Raw genomic sequence first — 17,457 nt, forward strand, 5'->3', positions numbered from 1 at the left:
TATGTTAAATGCCAAATATTTTTATGTTGCATCTCTAATTTGGTAGCAGAAATTGCTGTTTATTTTTTAATTATAATTTTTTTAATTATAATTTTACAGTGTTGAGCATAATCTTGTATGTCTATACAATTTAAAAACTCATTGAAAAAGGTTTTTGTAATAACAAGACCTTATTTGCACAAATTCACAAAAACAGGACCCTGGTTGAAAGAATGGGACGTAACGTTTTTATATTTACAAATTACGAGTAATTTTTTCACAATTTTACAAAAACAGGACCTTTCACAGAATGTCTGGACAGACCCCTGCTTTTTTATTCCTAAGAATTGTTTAAACAAAAAATTATACAAGCAATTTAATTAATTATTTGGAAAAAAAATATAACGTAACAAACCTCTAAACAATATTTTAAATATAAAATGCAAAATTTTTACAATCAAACATTTACAAAAATGAAACAAAAATTAAATAAAAATTAAAATTGTATAAACATAATATGAAAGTTAAGAAAATTATTATTATTTAAATTTTTAAAAAAAAAATATTTTTCACTTAAAGAAATAGTCAAAATAAATTTTTTACTTTCTAAATTTCCAAAACAAAACCAATATGGGAAAAAGCAAATAATTCATGAGTCCACCGACTTTGTCAAAATATCTTTTACTTCCAGAAATAGTCAAAATAAATTTGTCACTTGCTAAATTTCTAAAACAAAACCAATATGGGAAAAAGCAAATAATTCACGAGTTCACCGACAATGTCAATTAACCTTGCCTATCTCTGAATTCACTCTCGACCAGACTTAGAATCTAGGACAGCCATAACCTCTACACAAGAGTAAATGCATTATCGCATGAGAGAGCGAGGCAGTGAAGGGGTGGTTTGTAGTTTATGGCATAATGAATGCATAGCCTGAAAGATAATTAGAGACAGTTTCGTTTACCCAGCCTACCAGTCTGCATATTTTGAATAATACAATTAATGATGGTCGGTCTTGGTTCTAGAAAGCAAATTAGCCTGCCCTGATTGGTCGAAGAAGGATCTCAGTTTGTGTACCCTCCGTCATTCTCCTGTTTAATAGACCCGCCGGAAGAGACGGAATACCCTGTTGCGAATATCTGAATAAATAACGAACACACTACGGGTAGGACGCATAATTTTAAAACCTGAAAATTTATGTTTTGGGAAATCTGGTATGGCAATGACCAATGACATATCCAATATATTCATTATGGAATGTATATACCGAGTTGAGTGTTTAATGACACTTTTATCGGGAGAGAGGTTTCTTTGGGAGTAAATAACTTCAGTGAATATGCATACTTAAAATGATAAAAATGGTTAAAATGATAATAATGATAAAAGTGATAATCATGATAAAAGATGAAAATGATAAAAAATTATAAAAATTTATTAGGCGCACTATAAGATTCTATGTATAATCTTAATTGTCAGGTAATACTATAGAGCTTCATTGTTTTTACGTGAACAAGTACCGGTTTGCATTTTAAAACTGCATAACCGGTTTTTCACTAACCGGTTTTTCATAAACCGGTTTGCATTTGTTTAAGTTCGTGTATCAATGGGTTAAATTAGACGATATGTGGGGGAGTGTCGGGTACCCCCGCCCACTGTTAATTTCATATGTATAGAATATTTTTTCAAGTCAATGGGTCATCGGACATTAATTGTTATATTAAAAAAGTATTTATGCAGCTGGTTACATGGTAAACAATAGTTTTGAAAATATGTTGAATACAGTAGTCAAATTTTTTAAATTTCTGTTTTTTTAGGTTAAACTATTCTTTTTTCGGTTTATTCTTTTTGCATTATTTAATTAGATGATAAAACAATAGAAGCATACAAAAATATTGATTATTACTCAATATAATACAGAAATATAAGCAATACTTCTTAAGTGGGCGGGGCTACCCGACTCTCCCCTAACGTTAATTCGACGATTGGATAAATTAGATAATTTATAATATAAATATAGAATATTTATTGTATCAGATATTAAATGAGTATATTTTAATAATTAGACCAAATTATTAGACGCACTGTAGTTTTTTAATAATTACATGTTTTGCAGGAGATTATATGCAATACTTTTATATTTAAACATACATGTAATGGGTTTTTATTAGGGAGATTTTTTATATACTTCCTATTTGTATTTATTTTTAACGTATTGCATTGCAATATTAACCAATTGATACACAAACGTAAACAAGTGTAAACCGGTTTCAGCCGCTTAAAAACAATAAATCTGTATAGTATCCCCTGATAACAAAGATTTTACCTAGAATCGTATAGTACATGTAATAATTTAACCAGGTCGAAAATGTTTTAAATGCAAGGTGTAAAAATTTTTACATAATTTTAAAGAATGTAGTTTTAAAAGACAAAATGCAACATTTGAACGAAATCAGTCAAATAGTTTCAGAGAAATCGATTTTTTAAAGAAGTCCTATATTTATTATTTTTTATATTGAACGTATTTTGAAATTCAGTTTTATTTTTGAAAAATTATAAAAGATTTTAAATATACAAGACAGTTTTCGCCTGCACATATTTTATTTCTTCATAATGCAAAATAAAACAATAAATGCTGAACACAATTGCTAAGTATTAATATTATACACAAGAGTCGTTTCTTATTATGTTGTGCAGTAAAATTGCACTTTGCTGCGATGAAACGAAATAAACATGTTTACGTTGATTAGAAAGAAAAAAAATGCATCAATGTTAAATTATTCAGCTTACCTGAGAAAATCTTCTATATAAATTCGAAGGAAAAAAAAAACTCCACCTTGAATGCTCTTTCATCTTTTATTGTTTGAAAATCTTTTCAAGTGTCATCGTTTATTTTTATGTTTATATTATTTTAATTATTTTATTTGCAATGTAAAAATAGAAATTGATCTTTAAGTAATCTCTATTTCTAAAGGATAATGTTTGTAAAGAATTAAAAAGGAAATTATTTGAGTTTTATACGAAAATAGAAGAGTTTCTTTCCTTTATACTGCTTTTATTTACTAATTAGGCTTATTTCAATATGTTTTTTGTCATTCAGGTACTTTAAATAGAGTAGTATAGTGATTCATCTTACGATTTATTATTAATTATTTTTTACAAGTTGGAAATGCAAATATATTTATTTTAAGTACTAAAGTTATATTAAAAGGTAAATTAGTTTATGTAAACACTGTGATAAGTGGGTATTCAAAACTAAGGAAGGTTTCTTCGGTATTGACGAAATCATTTCTTGTGAAAGTCTAAAGCTATACGGGGAATTGAAATAAACTTGAAAATTGTTAGGCTGATTAGAGAATTTCGGAGAATTCTGCAACTAACTTAATGCATTGCAAACTGACATCGGTGAGTTGCAAATAGCCATATTTTTCAATTACCAATGACGTCACCACACACGCCTCACCATTGACCCTACTCCCAGTCCCTGGGGACAGACGGTGAGTCCGGAGCTTCTCAGCTACCCGTGATGGCCATTTATGTTAAACATAATAAAAAAAATTTTAACAAATAATAAAAAAAAATAAAAAAAAAAATACCTGTGACGTGACTAGCTATTTTACATTGTACTGTTATTGTCGATGTCCATCCTTTGAGTCTGTAATGTAACGCTGCTAGTTTATCTATGTAAAATTAAATTGTCGCTACTAGGCCGGGATAGCCTGGTCAGTGGGGTGCCGGGACCATGTCCAAGAGTTCGTGAGTTCGGTACCCGCCGGTCGAAGACTCCCCGTGTAGTAAATGGTGACTGATGCACATTAAATCTGTCGAGTCTCAAAGTCTTCCATGTTCCCATAACAAATCAATACCTCTGGAGGTACTGATCCAGGAGTTTCCTTGTCTTCTGGATTGGTTCAAAATTACAAGGCTACGGCGTTGAACATTAGTAGTCGTAAACCCAAAAATTGGGTCGGCTGTTCAACGGCGGTCATAACATAAAATAAATACCAATGACGGAAGCCGTGATGGCTCAGGGAATAGAGCGTTCGCCTTCCAATGAGGTGAACAGGGTTCGAATCTCAGCGATGGCTGGTCAATATGAATCCGCATCCGTCTTGCACTATCCACAGTGCTGGCATGAAATATCCTAAGTTTTAGACGGATCCTTACCGTCCGGCTAATCGTGGAAGGGTTCCCTCTCGCTGTAACGCCAATACGGGTTAGTTCCCTTAAAATGTCCTCCACGAAGGCAAATTTCTCCCCATACTTGGTCCAGTAGTTCCCTTGTCTTTTGGATTTTGCTCAAAATTGCAAGGCTACGTAGTTGAATATTGGTAGTTGTAAATTTAAAATTCGTTCAACTGTTCAATGACGGTAGTAAAAATATAAAAAAACAATGAAAACCAACAATATGATGGTACGGTATTTTTAAGGCTTTCCAATAAGCCCTCGATACCGATCCGTGGCCTGCTACACAAGGATAATTGGACAAGTGTTACATAGCATGCATACATAGTGATTGCATTTATGTTTTTTAACCATTTGATGAAACGCTTGAAATGTTAGAACGAATTCACTTGTGCCATCCATTTAGATTATAAATAGCATGATAATAATAAGTCTGTTTGTTATTAAAAAAACAATATTTAATTAATGAAATGCACTTGAGACACTAATATAAAAATAACAGCCGAAAAATATATATCAACTTAAAATGTTATAACATAAACAAAAAATGAGTACATTGAAAAATGCTATAATACAACTCAAAGAATAAGATGTCCCGTTCAAAGCCAAATATTTTATTGCGATATAAATTATTTCCCATTAGATTACATTTTATGGAAATTTTAAGCATAAGCTATTTTGAAATTCTTAATCTTCACAATACTGTACATAAAGAATAATTACAACCAGCACAATAAGCACAATGTCCTGCCTTTGAGCAACTTTTCTAAAGTCAAAATTGGATTTTGTCAAGATTGGGTTTTGTTAAAATTGGGTTCTGTCATAGTCTGGTTCTGTCATAGTTTGGTTCTCTCGTAGTCGGGTTCTGTCAAAGTCGGGTACTGTCACAATCAGGAGTGCGCCAAATTTAGGTTATTGTGTCCATAATTGACCTAATTACACACATTCTGGGTATCCTAACTACGCACGTAATATAAAGTTTGTGTTAGTTAGCCACCCTTTAGAATTGTCTATGTGGAGATCTCAGAATGTTTACTCAAGAAACATAATGTCCTGCTCAAGAGCCAAATCTCCATTTCAAAATCGAGTATTTTATTCCAGTCTTTTCTACTGCATTTAATGGAAATTCTAACCATATATATTATATAGTTCATGGATTAGACACCATTTTGAAAAGCTGTCCTCAGAGAGTTTACATGCAGCTCAATATACAAAATGTCCTGCAATTGAGCTGGGTTTTTTTATGTCAAAATTAGGTCTTGTCAAAATTGGGTTTAAGACATAATCGGATTTATCACACGTTTTNCATAATGTCCTGCTCAAGAGCCAAATCTCCATTTCAAAATCGAGTATTTTATTCCAGTCTTTTCTACTGCATTTAATGGATATTCTAACCATATACATTATATAGTTCATGGATTAGACACCATTTTGAAAAGCTATCCGCAGAGAGTTTACACGCAGCTCAATATACAAAATGTCCTGCAATTGAGCTGAATTTGTTTAGGTCGAAATCAGGTGTTGTCAAAATTGGGTTTAAGACATAATCGGATTTATCACACGTTTTGAGAATATACTAACATTACACATTATATCATATAAAGTTCGTGTGTGTTAGTTTTCTCGTGAAAATCACCACATAAATGTCTATGTAGAGTTTTCTTAGTTTTACAATTTGGTTCAATGAACAAAATGTTCTGTTCAGGAACCAAATTTTTCATGAAATCAGTTTTTTCAGTCTGTGTCGTTATCATATTTTATGAAAAATTCAAGGAAGATTCGACTTGAATCTACGAGAAACGGTCTCATTAAACCCATTTCTCATTTTTCCATTTTTGGAACTCTTCAATTAAACGTAGAAAATGGGGCGTAGTAAATGCCACATTTTTCAAATCAAACTCTATGAATCCATTCTGATGGAAGTCAAGTGCTATTTGTTCCATAATGATTATATCCCAATTTTTTAGTGGAAACTTTGCAGACTTCAAGTTTTCTGCCGCTTTTTGCTCTTCTACTTTTTCATCCTCCATATCCTTATCCACGTTTTTAATACCATATTCGGCAGATGTCAATTTTTCTGCCAACTTCGACCCTTCAACTTCGCCAAAATTTTCATCGCCACTTTTATCCAGGTTTTGAACCTCATCCAGAGCAGTTCGCTCTTGCTCAGCCGCTTTTTGCTCTGCAAGCACTTCGGCCCAGTCCCTCAACTTAAACCTTCTATCATCTTTCTTTCCCTTTGAACTAAACAAAAAAGACAGTGTTAATTTCTTTTATAACATTTAATCGAAAATTTACATATTGATTAAAATGATTATTTCTTTGTTTATTAATTATATTGCTTGAAAAAAATCTCGTCACTTATATTATACATTTTTGATTCTTTGTTACTTCTATAACACGATTTTACGATGATTACTTCAGGAGTTTCTAGTTATAATAATTAGAAACTCCTAACAGATTAACTCCTAACGAAAAACAGAATAATTATTCGGTAAGTTATTTAATATGATAAGCTTTTTTTCGAATAAACTTTGCTTTTTGTTAAGTTTTTGTTATATTTCAAAATTATTTTTTAATCTAGTCGTAAAATCAGGCATTGCTTAAATTTTGACCGTAGTAAATTTTCCTAGTGAATAAAATTCTTTCTTTCTTTTTTCTATGTATAACGATGCCATTAAATTACAATTTCAACACAGTTGCTTTTCAAAAATCGCATGCTTTAATATAACAGTAAATCCATAATGAAACATATCACAAACAAGTTGTCATTTTATTTAATTATACGTACTCAAATTTGTACAAAGTCTTTAAAAATTTGAAAAAGTGGTAGCAAAATTAAGAAAATAAGATGTACTCAAAAAATATTTCGCTTCTCACGACTCTGAATACTTGCAAATAAATGTTGCAAAGTTCAAATTGTTACACGTATTTGATGTAAAGTGAAAGCTAATAAGAAGACACGTGTAACTTTTTACTGTAATATTGACTATTTAAATTTTTTAAAGATAGTAAGAATCCTTTTTATATAATAATATTATTACTTTTTCTACTTTGCATTAAACGAATGTTTTATTGAGCACATTTGTAGAAATTCATTTTTTTCTTGAAGCCTTACACAATTTTAAAATTTGGCAGTTATTGTTTTGTAGATTTTTCTATTCTGTTCATAAATTCCAGATCTCTTACAACACAAGTAGTTTTTGAGTAGGAATTTTCTAGTTATTTTCCAGTTGATCTCAGAACTATTATTACTAATATACTAAATGTTATTAAAATATTTTTTATTTTATTTGGGATGTAATAGCTATGATTGAATTAAAAAATAAGCTCTAAAATCATTAAAAATTTTAGTAGAAGATTTATGAAAAAATCTGAAATTGGTTTCCAGTTTAGTTCTTTGTGGAAATAAATACATTTATGAGTGAATAAGTATCCTGTAAATTGAACTTGTGAATGTGCAATTTTTAAAAATAAGGGGAATTGGAATGCTGAAACTTACGATAAAAGTGATAACAAAATTATATTTATTCAACAAAAAAATATACTACGACATATTGTTGATTGAATGACGTATATCTTTTATACGATTTTATTTTACTTTAAGAAGTTGAAGATTACTATTTGCAAGTATTTTTAATTCAAATTAATCAAATATACATTACTTACAGCTTTTTGCGAATGTATCTAAGCAGTTTAGACATTTTTTTTCCAAAATGAATTCTTTTCACAAGAAGAGCAACCAACTTACTTAAAAATTCAATAGAATATGACTATTTAATTATTAAAAAGATCTTTAATTATGTCATGCATTGTTACTATGCTATCAATAATAATACTAATATTGTTGCAAAATCAGTTTTTTTTTACAACAAATTGCAACAGAGTACTTTTACATTCCGTGTCTGTTGCAAAGAAGTTTGAAGATTACAGTTGTTAAGCTTTATATTACTATTGATTTGCTCTAACTTAAAGATTCACCTAAAATAAAGAGTATTTTTTTATTGAAAATTACAATACTTATTCAGTTTATTCGATTTACAAATTCAGTGTTAGTCTACACCAATTCCATATACACAAATTAATAAAATTTATATTGACATAAATAATTAAGAAAAAGAAATTACGATTGAAAGATTTTGATTTAATAGAGATTTTGATGTCTCATTCTATGAAGAATGAAAGTAAAAAAATAAAATACCTTTTCAATGTTTTTTTAATTTTATTTATTTGTAAAAATGTGAATGATCTTATGTCAATATGCGGGAAAAGGAAAGTGGTTTATAATTTTTCCAAATCCTTTAAAAATTGAAAATTAAATTACAATATTTTCGAAATATCCACACATCCACCATCAGTCACGCGTTATGATTGGAGGATAAAATTAGCACTTGAAGCGAAGAAAAAAAAACCTTTAAAAACTGATTATAAATTAATTATAATTTATTATAATTGAAATGTGTTTAATTCGTTACAGATTTTATTTTTTATATTTTTGTTTTATAACAGTCGCTGAGCAGCCGACACAATTTTGGGTTTACGTCTACTAATGTTTAACTCCGTAGCTTTGTAATTTTGAACAAATCCAGAAGACGAGGAAACTCATGGATCAATCCCAGAGATATTGATTTGTTATGGGAACATGGAGGACTTTGCGACTCGACAGATTTAACGTGCACCAATCACTACACGGGGATAGAACCCATAATCTCTTCGACATAGACCCAGTGCCCTACCAACCAGGCTATCCTGGCCTTTAAAGATTTTATTTTATAACCGTCGTCGAATAGCCCACCCGATTTTGGGATTTACGACTTCTAATGCTCAACTCAGTAGCCTTGTAATTTTGAACCCAATCCAGTAGACAAGGGAACCCCTGGATCCAGTATTGGGAGAAATTTTGCCATCGTGGAGGATTTTTTTTGATGGAACTAACCCGCATTTGTGTTACATGGGGACGAAAACAACAAAGACATCCAACGATTAGCCTGATGGCAAGGAGACTCTAACTCGTGATCCCTCTTCCACTGAGGATATTTTACGTCAGCACTGTGGTCGGTGCAAGTCGGATGCGGAATTCGTATGGACTGGGATACGAACCCGGTTCACCTCATTGAAAGGCAAAAGTTCTATCCCCTGAGCTATCGCGGTTAAAAAATTAAAGATTTGATTACAAAGTTTCAAAAAAATCAAAAAGTTAAAAGAAGTTCAGTTTTAAATAGGATGCAGCTATAGCTTAGTTAGGAAAAAATTTTATACGCCAAGCAAACTTTCCACAGATATACAATTTAAATATCTAATTTCAAAGGCATTCAAACTTAATGTCAGAAATTCTAAAAACTTACTACTTATTCCTTTTAGTACTATTATAATGATTTCGTGGAACTGGATTTTTACTATTAAATTATTTACTGAACATTCAATAAGTTTAAATGCGAATTTTTTTGCATTACATAAGAAAATAAAAAATAAAAAAAATCTTATACCTTTCACAGTTCAAGAATCAAAATAAATGTATTTCATTAAAGAGAAGTCAATTAAAGAAGTACGACCAGAATGATAATTGTAAAGGATCAGGGAGAAATCCCTTGTTTTACAGAATTTTTTTTAAACGGGATGGTATTACCTGCAAGTGACGTAGTGTTGGTATCTCGATCCTGATTGGTAGTTAAAACGTGGAAATATTTTTCGTTATTTTATGTTATGTTAACTGTTCTTTCCATTCTCTTTTGAGAACAAGTATCAATGCTCTTAAGTGACACATTCTATATTCTTTCACAAAGATTTCAACTCTTTCACTATATATTTCTGCACAAACAATAAAGCTGTATAGTATCGCCTGATAATTATGATTTTGCATAGAATTTTATACTGCGTTTTATAGTAGCCAGAGAGCCAATTCTCAAAATAAAATTAGTTTGTTAATCGAACATCCGTATAGCACAAGAATATAGATTAATTCGAATTCGACTTAACCGAGCAAGAATGTTCTTAACTAAACAGAACGGAAAATTTTTACTTCTTTTGATCTATAGCAGCACAATAACAAACATATGTAAACTCGCAATCGATTGTAAACATTCTAAAGACGATATAAAAAATACGCCAACATTGGTGTTTTCGGAAGTGAAAATATTTAATGTTTGGTCTGAATGCGAGTGAATTTTGGATAAGCTTTTTCCATTCTAAATATTTTAGATTTAACTACATATGAAATATGATTGTATATATGAAAGATCGATTTCGTGTTAGCTTTAAAAGAAAATGTTTCTTTACGCAATTTTTTTGGATTTTTCTACATCAAATTCCGAGAGATATTACACTAAAGTTTTTACAGTGTGAAAAAATTGGCGAGCAAATATATTAGTTTTGCTAGTTCGATAAATCTATTGGTTACATTGATAAATCTATTTAACTTTGTTTAAATACTGAGTAATTTTTTTTTCTTTTTTCTAAATACTATACTAAAAGAAGTAAATTAGAGAACAGAAACAAATGCTTTGTTTAAAAAAAAAACTCATAAATAGAGAAGCACCTTAACTGCAATTATAATAATTCACTAAACGCCAATATGAATTACTTTTGCCTCGAAACATGAGTGTAATGACTTGAGAAAAACTCAATTAAGCTCAATTTTCCAACCTGCGGTTATTATTCTATGCCAGCTTATTTTTTTTTCCAAGAAAAAAAAAACTCCCCCTGAAGAAACAAACAACTGTTAAAGATTATTAAGGTAACAAGGGACTGCATTAATTAAGGAAAATATTCAAAAGTATTAGAAAATAATTTTTTGTCAGTTCTATCCGATGTTTGGCTTAAAATTGTGTCATATTTTTAATTTTCCGATAATATTCGAACAATGCGTTAAAGAAAACATTAAAAAAAACCAAGGAAAAAGTTTCGAAAGAATTCTCCTTTATTATGCGAAACATTTCTTTTATTAGTTAGGAAAAAGAGTTGTTTATGAATAGAAAAGGGAGAATATCACACTTAAATTCCCTTGGGGATTTTGACAGAGGGAAATCTTTGTTATTCCTAATTAAATGTAATGAGGTAGCAAATAAAAAAATAAAAATACATTCTCGAAACTTTGCCTGAAACAGCCAATTATCAGAGATTCTTGGATTTCGTCTTTTGTCTACCTATATTTTAAAACCACAAATTTAATCCTGGTTTCGAAGGTAGATTGCTTATTTGCTTCGTTAGTGAATATTTTACATTAGTTAGTTTTGAACTTAAACAATGCTTAGCTATCCTAAAAGGAATTGCTCTAAAAATTAAAGAATAGTTAAAGAGTTTAATTCTATTTATGTATAAACTATTTTAAGAATTTTAATTTTTTAATGCTTAGAATTATCTGTAAATCATTAGTCTTCTTTCGTAAATTTGTGTTTATAAAACTGATAAACGCTTTTGGAATGTAAATTTTAAATAAATAATAAAGTTTAAGCGTTTAGGTGGTGATTAGCGAATTTAATGGTATTACGTGGGATAAGCAAGTATTTTTAGTTCGTTAACCAGTAGTTGGCACTTGGCTCCTCGGACGAAGAGTTCATTTTAGCAGAGGATTCAAAAGAGAAGCGTCTCCGCACTTGAAATTGAGACAACCCTTAATGCGCGCCAAGCACAAAAAGTGAATTCTATTTCATTCACTTACTTCACTTTATCATTTGCTATTATACCTTTCGTTACTCTAACTAATTAAATATATTGCAGCAAAATGTCTCAAAAAGGACAAACTATTCACTTAAAAGAGTGAAATTGCATCAAATTTATGAAATATTTAATATTTAAAAAAGTGCTCATAAAGTTTGCGAAGTAAATATTTTTGTGTCATACAATCACCAAATGTTCAGGATTGTTCACACCCAAAAATAGCGAAATAGTATCGTCGGATACCACGTGATAAAGGCGGAGTCAAGTGCAAACTCCTGGTGAACGAACTATTAGCTTTTATTTATTTTTATATTTTCATCTTAATGTCAAGAATATTTTTTCTAAGTTTAAATTAAATCAGGGATAATCTACGAAAATAGCTCTTTCTCTCTCATATACAGTTCTCGTGAGTTTTATTTTCTTTGGATTCAACTGTTTTATAGATCCCTTTTTAAAATCACCTCCGAGTTTAATCAAACTTTTCTTTCATTCCACCCTCCTCACTAGTGATTCTTCAGATTTCGTTAAGACGTCTGTTTTATCTCTTCAATTAAATATTAAACAGTTAGAAATGATTCAAATTCCTGATTTTTATAGTATAGGAGACCGTTGCAAATTAAAAAAAATAATTCTTAATAGTTAAAAGAGTTGTAAGTTCAGTTTAATTTTCCTCCACTTATTTTTAAATTTTTTACTACGCATTTTTTACTAATGAATATAAATTCAAGAATTTACAATTTTGTTCAAAGATCAAAAACAATTAGTAAGATTTATGATTATATTATCGGACTTATACGGGGTGTGTAGCATTTTTAGAAAGTGCTTAACGGTACTTATTTTCGATTTTCGTTTTTTAAAAGCCCTTAAAAGATGCTTTTTTCATTGGGTGTTTTTAAAAAGTGCTTAATTTTCCATTTTTCAAAAGGAGATTTTTTCTTTACTATGTTGATTATCGCTTCGAACTATACAAAAAGACACAGTTCACATTGTTCTGTTCAACGTTTTTCACAATTAATTCAACCCGAATCTATTTCGGCGTATTGTCAGTCCGTAGCGTATGAAAACGCCATTCGTTTTACATGATTCAAAATTTCATGATTTTTGACAATTGTCAAAAACAATGCCAATTTTTTTTTTACATGACGGTTAAAACAAGATAAAACAGTCAATTATCAAAAACTTTTCAACCCTGCCTGATTAATGATAATTTTTTAAAGTGCTTAAAAATATTTTTTGAGTGCTTTAAAAGTGCTTGTTGAATAATTTGGCTAAGCACCCTGTTATATGCTCGAACAATAACCTCGTCCTAATCCTCTTTGTCTGTTGATGCGGATGAATTAAGTCTCTTTACAATGATTTAGTCGATCGCGATAGAAAGACTCCTGTCTGCGAATTAAAGGATTAAGGCAGCATTGTGAAAAAGAGAGAGATGCTGACGCCTTGAAATTAATCTCCGTATCACGAGTAGCTTTTCTAAATTATTATTTTTCTTTTAGCAAGTCGCTTTTATTTGCCCCTTGAACGACTGAATAATATTTGAATTAATTTTATAATTTAGAACAAGTTGTTTCGCTACTTTTAACTGTGGCAGAATCGCTGCGACACGGCGACATTGTCGTTACCGTGTTCACGCAGAAAGATTTTTCTTTTGAGAAGTAAAAAAATATTACTTTTATTTTCTATAGAGATTTATAACGTAATCTTCGTAAAATTACCTAATCAACGTGAAATTTACGTAATATTTGAATCATGCGTTTAGATAATCACTTTTGGACGCGCTCAATTTACGCCGATAGTATCGTAAATCGATGCAATGTTTCGATTGTATTTTTGTCAGTGGCTTATATTGATTTTTAAATATCCCGATATAGTTGAAACAATATGGAAAATTCGATTTACATGAAGCAGTGGTAACAAAATTTGATTCACATTATTCGATTCGATTTACAGAAATTTAATAATTCGATTTTAATAATTTAAGAATTCGATTCGAATAAATTTACATGAATTTGATTTACATAAAGCACTTGTAACAAAAGTAAAAAAATATTAATTTTCTTTTCTATAGAAATTTACAACGTAATATTCGCAAAATTACTTAATCAACGTAAAATTTACGCAATATTTGAATCATGCGTTTAGATGATCACTTTTGGACGCCGATACACAATTTACGCCGATAGTATCGTAAATCGATGCAATGTTTCGATTGTATTTTCGGCAGTTGATTTTCACGTGGTTTTTATATATCCCGATACATTTGTAACAATATGGAAAATTCGATTTACATAAAGCAGTGGTAACAAAATTTGATTCACATAATTCGATTCGATTTACATAAATTTACAGAAATTTAAGAATTTAAGAATTCGATTCGAATAAATTTACATAAACGTGGTTTACATAAAGCTGTGGTAACAAAAGTAAGAAAATATTACTTTTCTTTTCTATAGAAATTTACAACTTAATCTTCGTAAAATTACCTTATCAGCGTAAAATACGTAATATTTGAATCACGCGTTTAGATAATCACTTTTGGACGCGCTCTATGTACGCCGATAGTATCGTAAATCGATGCTATGTTACGATTGTATTTTCGGCAGTTGATTTTCCCGTGATTTTTAAATATCCCCATTACAAACAATATGGACAATACGAATCGTGCATTTGAGTGTTTACTTTTAAGGGCAATAATTCTATCGACTTTTTTTGCAGTTATTGCTATTGATTTCTCCATAGTTTTTAAATCTGATATTTTTCATGTGATATTATTTATTACTTATTACAACAACTTAATCTCGAAACTATAAACACAGATTTTGAGGAGTCCGACTCGCATGATTTCGTCATCGATCTTTTTTTCGGCAATTTCTACAACGGATTTCACGATTTTTAATTATGTTTTTTATTGTGATGATTATTTACAAAATGCGTAGGAGGAAATAATTCGCGCGTTATCCCCCCACCCCAACAAAAGGTGAGAAAATCACCCATAATATTAGAGTAAAAAATTATTACATGTTCAATTAAAAAAAATTAAATAGTTTTTTCTTTTCTTTTTTAAACACGGCTCTTTTGTTATTTTAAATTAGTAGCGTATATGTTTGTTATTATTAAAAGTATCATGTCGAAAGATATTAGTGCTAGGGAGTTTTGTCGCAGGTAGCTTGAAAACATTCTGCCACAGGCTAACTGAGAATAGTGGTAGACCGGCTTAAAGACGCAATGATTCAGCATTGAGAAGTACTTGGATTCGATTCCAGATCATGACTTGAAGTCACACCCAGCTTCAGATCGATGGTTTGCAGCTTGCCTGGGGTGAAAGGCAGGTCTCACACTGAGAAGACAAGCCGTAACAAAGAGGCACACAGAATTTAGAACAAGTTGTTAATTTCTCTAACTAAATTGATGTTGATTTTTAAGTGAGAATAGTGGTAGAGCGGCTTAAAAATGCAATGATTCAGCATTGAGAAGTACTTGGATTCGATTCCAGATCGTGACTTGAAGTCACACCCAGCTTCAGATTGATGGTTTGCAGCTTGCCTGGGGTGAAAGGCAGGTCTCACACTGAGAAGACAAGCCGTAACAAAGAGGCACGCGGAATTTAGAACAAGTTGTTAATTTCTCTAACTAAATTGATGTTGATTTTTAAGTGAGAATAGTGGTAGAGCGGCTTAAAAATGCAATGATTCAGCATTGAGAAGTACTTGGATTCGATTCCAGATCGTGACTTGAAGTCACACCCAGCTTCAGATTGATGGTTTGCAGCTTGCCTGGGGTGAAAGGCAGGTCTCACACTGAGAAGACAGGCCGTAACAAAGAGGCACGCGGAATTTAGAACAAGTTGTTAATTTCTCTAACTAAATTGATGTTGATTTTTAACTGAGAATAGTGGTAGAGCGGCTTAAAAATGCAATGATTCAGCATTGAGAAGTACTTGGATTGGATTCCCGATCGTGGCTTGAAGCCACACTCAGCTTCTGATTGATGGGTTCCAGCTTGCCTGGTTTGTAAGGCAGGTCTCACACTGAGAAGGCAAACAATAAGAAAGAGGCACACAGGTAATTCCTGTACTTTTGTGTTATAGGATGTGCAGAGGTGATGTGCGCATGTAATGCAAAAGCATAAGAATATGCCTCTTCAGTGTGTGTCCTGTCTAAAGGTGATCGATAAACAATGATGACCTTATTACTACCATAAGGTTGTTTTCCGAAAAGTTATGTTGTCACATGAAATAACACTTTTTTTGGAAATAATATGCTATTTTCGTATCTGTAGTGAATTTGTAACAATTACTCATTACTGTTATGTCAATTTTAGTTTATCATTAGCCAGTGCCTCTAAGCTAATTCTTAAAATTGTGCAGTATGTCATTATGGAGAAAAGCCACAGTTATAAGAAAATAAAAAGGCGTTTGTGGTCTAATTTTATACTATTTAACTCCTCGGCTGCATTATCTGGGCTTATAAAATTATGCAAAAATAAGAATTGGACACTGATTTTGATAATTTTTATCTTGATGGAAACATGTCTCCAAATTGGCGATTTTCTAAAAAAAATTTTTTATAACTTTTAAAACATCTAATTTATTTGTCTTTTCTTAAGCTCAGATAATTCTTCCCGGCAAAATATTCCTTCCTTTATCCTTCATTTACAGTATAAAATAACAGTTTGCTTCACGTGTAAGGTACTTATACTGTGACTTTTATATTTTCCTTGACGAAAGTTCTAGAAAAATCGTGGCCTTAGTCACGAAATGTTGGAACCTTAACTTTCTTGAGTCGTATTCTTCAACGGGCTGTTGCAAAAATGCTTTAATTTAGTGGTATACAAAGAATTAAATGTATATATATTTTTTATCGTTAATGGATCACGTAAGGAGTTTACGATAATTCACCAATATATGAGAAGAAATAATTATTCATAGACAAATTTTATGCACAACCTATGTTAAATGAGGTAACTGAACGCAGTTTATTTCTCCTTAAAATATTCTTCCTTAATATAATCTTCCAGTAGGATTCCATTCTCCTTAAATAATCTTCCAGCTAGATTATAATAAGCTCTCCCAAATAGTTACTGTTTTATAAGATCTTTACTGTTACCGAGAAATCAGTGAATAGCTTGTTATAGAATCTAGAGCAACATGGATTTTATCTCTAGTATTATTTGATTGCTTTATGATATCTAGAATTTCTTTAAAACTTTGTGTTTCTTCATTTAACTTGTTCTGAAGAAAACCAGCTGGGAACGGAAAAAAAAAATAGTATTCACAGATTTTATTACGCAGTAGCGTAGCTAGCGGGGAGGAAGGGACAAGAAAGGACATCTGTCCCCAAGCTCAGCCTTAGAAGAGCGTAGAATTCATGAAAAATAATTAAAAAAGGAATTCCAGAGTAAAATGCTTTTTCTCTTTTAAATATACAGAGTTTCATTTTGCCAATTTGCGGGACCCATAATTGCTTCAAATTTGTATTCGGTTTAAAAAAAAATTGAACTTAATGTTGTAGTTTGGTTTGCCCGTTACATTTCTTTTTTATCAACTCTTCTTTTTTAATATTATTATTATATTTTTTTTATTAAGTTGGAAGAAAAACGTCTTTAGAATAAGACGCTTATCATGTAATAAAGAAACAATAA

The 17,457-nt window shown here is 30.8% G+C and overlaps 2 protein-coding genes across 2 annotated transcripts in view; one reads left to right on the forward strand and one right to left on the reverse strand.

The window, feature by feature from the left end:
• The window catches only part of LOC107450135 (cell adhesion molecule Dscam1-like), a 398,660-nt gene that overhangs the window by 44,221 nt on the left and 336,982 nt on the right, over nt 1-17,457 (forward strand). The window lies entirely within an intron of this gene.
• The window catches only part of LOC139426783 (uncharacterized), a 35,609-nt gene continuing 23,636 nt past the window's right edge, over nt 5,485-17,457 (reverse strand). Inside the window, exon 2 of the mRNA XM_071186764.1 lies at nt 5,485-6,405. Within this exon, the coding sequence (XP_071042865.1) occupies nt 5,970-6,405 (436 nt within the window). The 3' untranslated portion in view covers nt 5,485-5,969. The remainder of the gene's footprint in view (nt 6,406-17,457) is intronic.

This window comes from Parasteatoda tepidariorum, chromosome 1 (genome assembly GCF_043381705.1).
Source record: "Parasteatoda tepidariorum isolate YZ-2023 chromosome 1, CAS_Ptep_4.0, whole genome shotgun sequence".
Taxonomy (NCBI): Eukaryota; Metazoa; Arthropoda; class Arachnida; order Araneae; family Theridiidae; genus Parasteatoda; species Parasteatoda tepidariorum.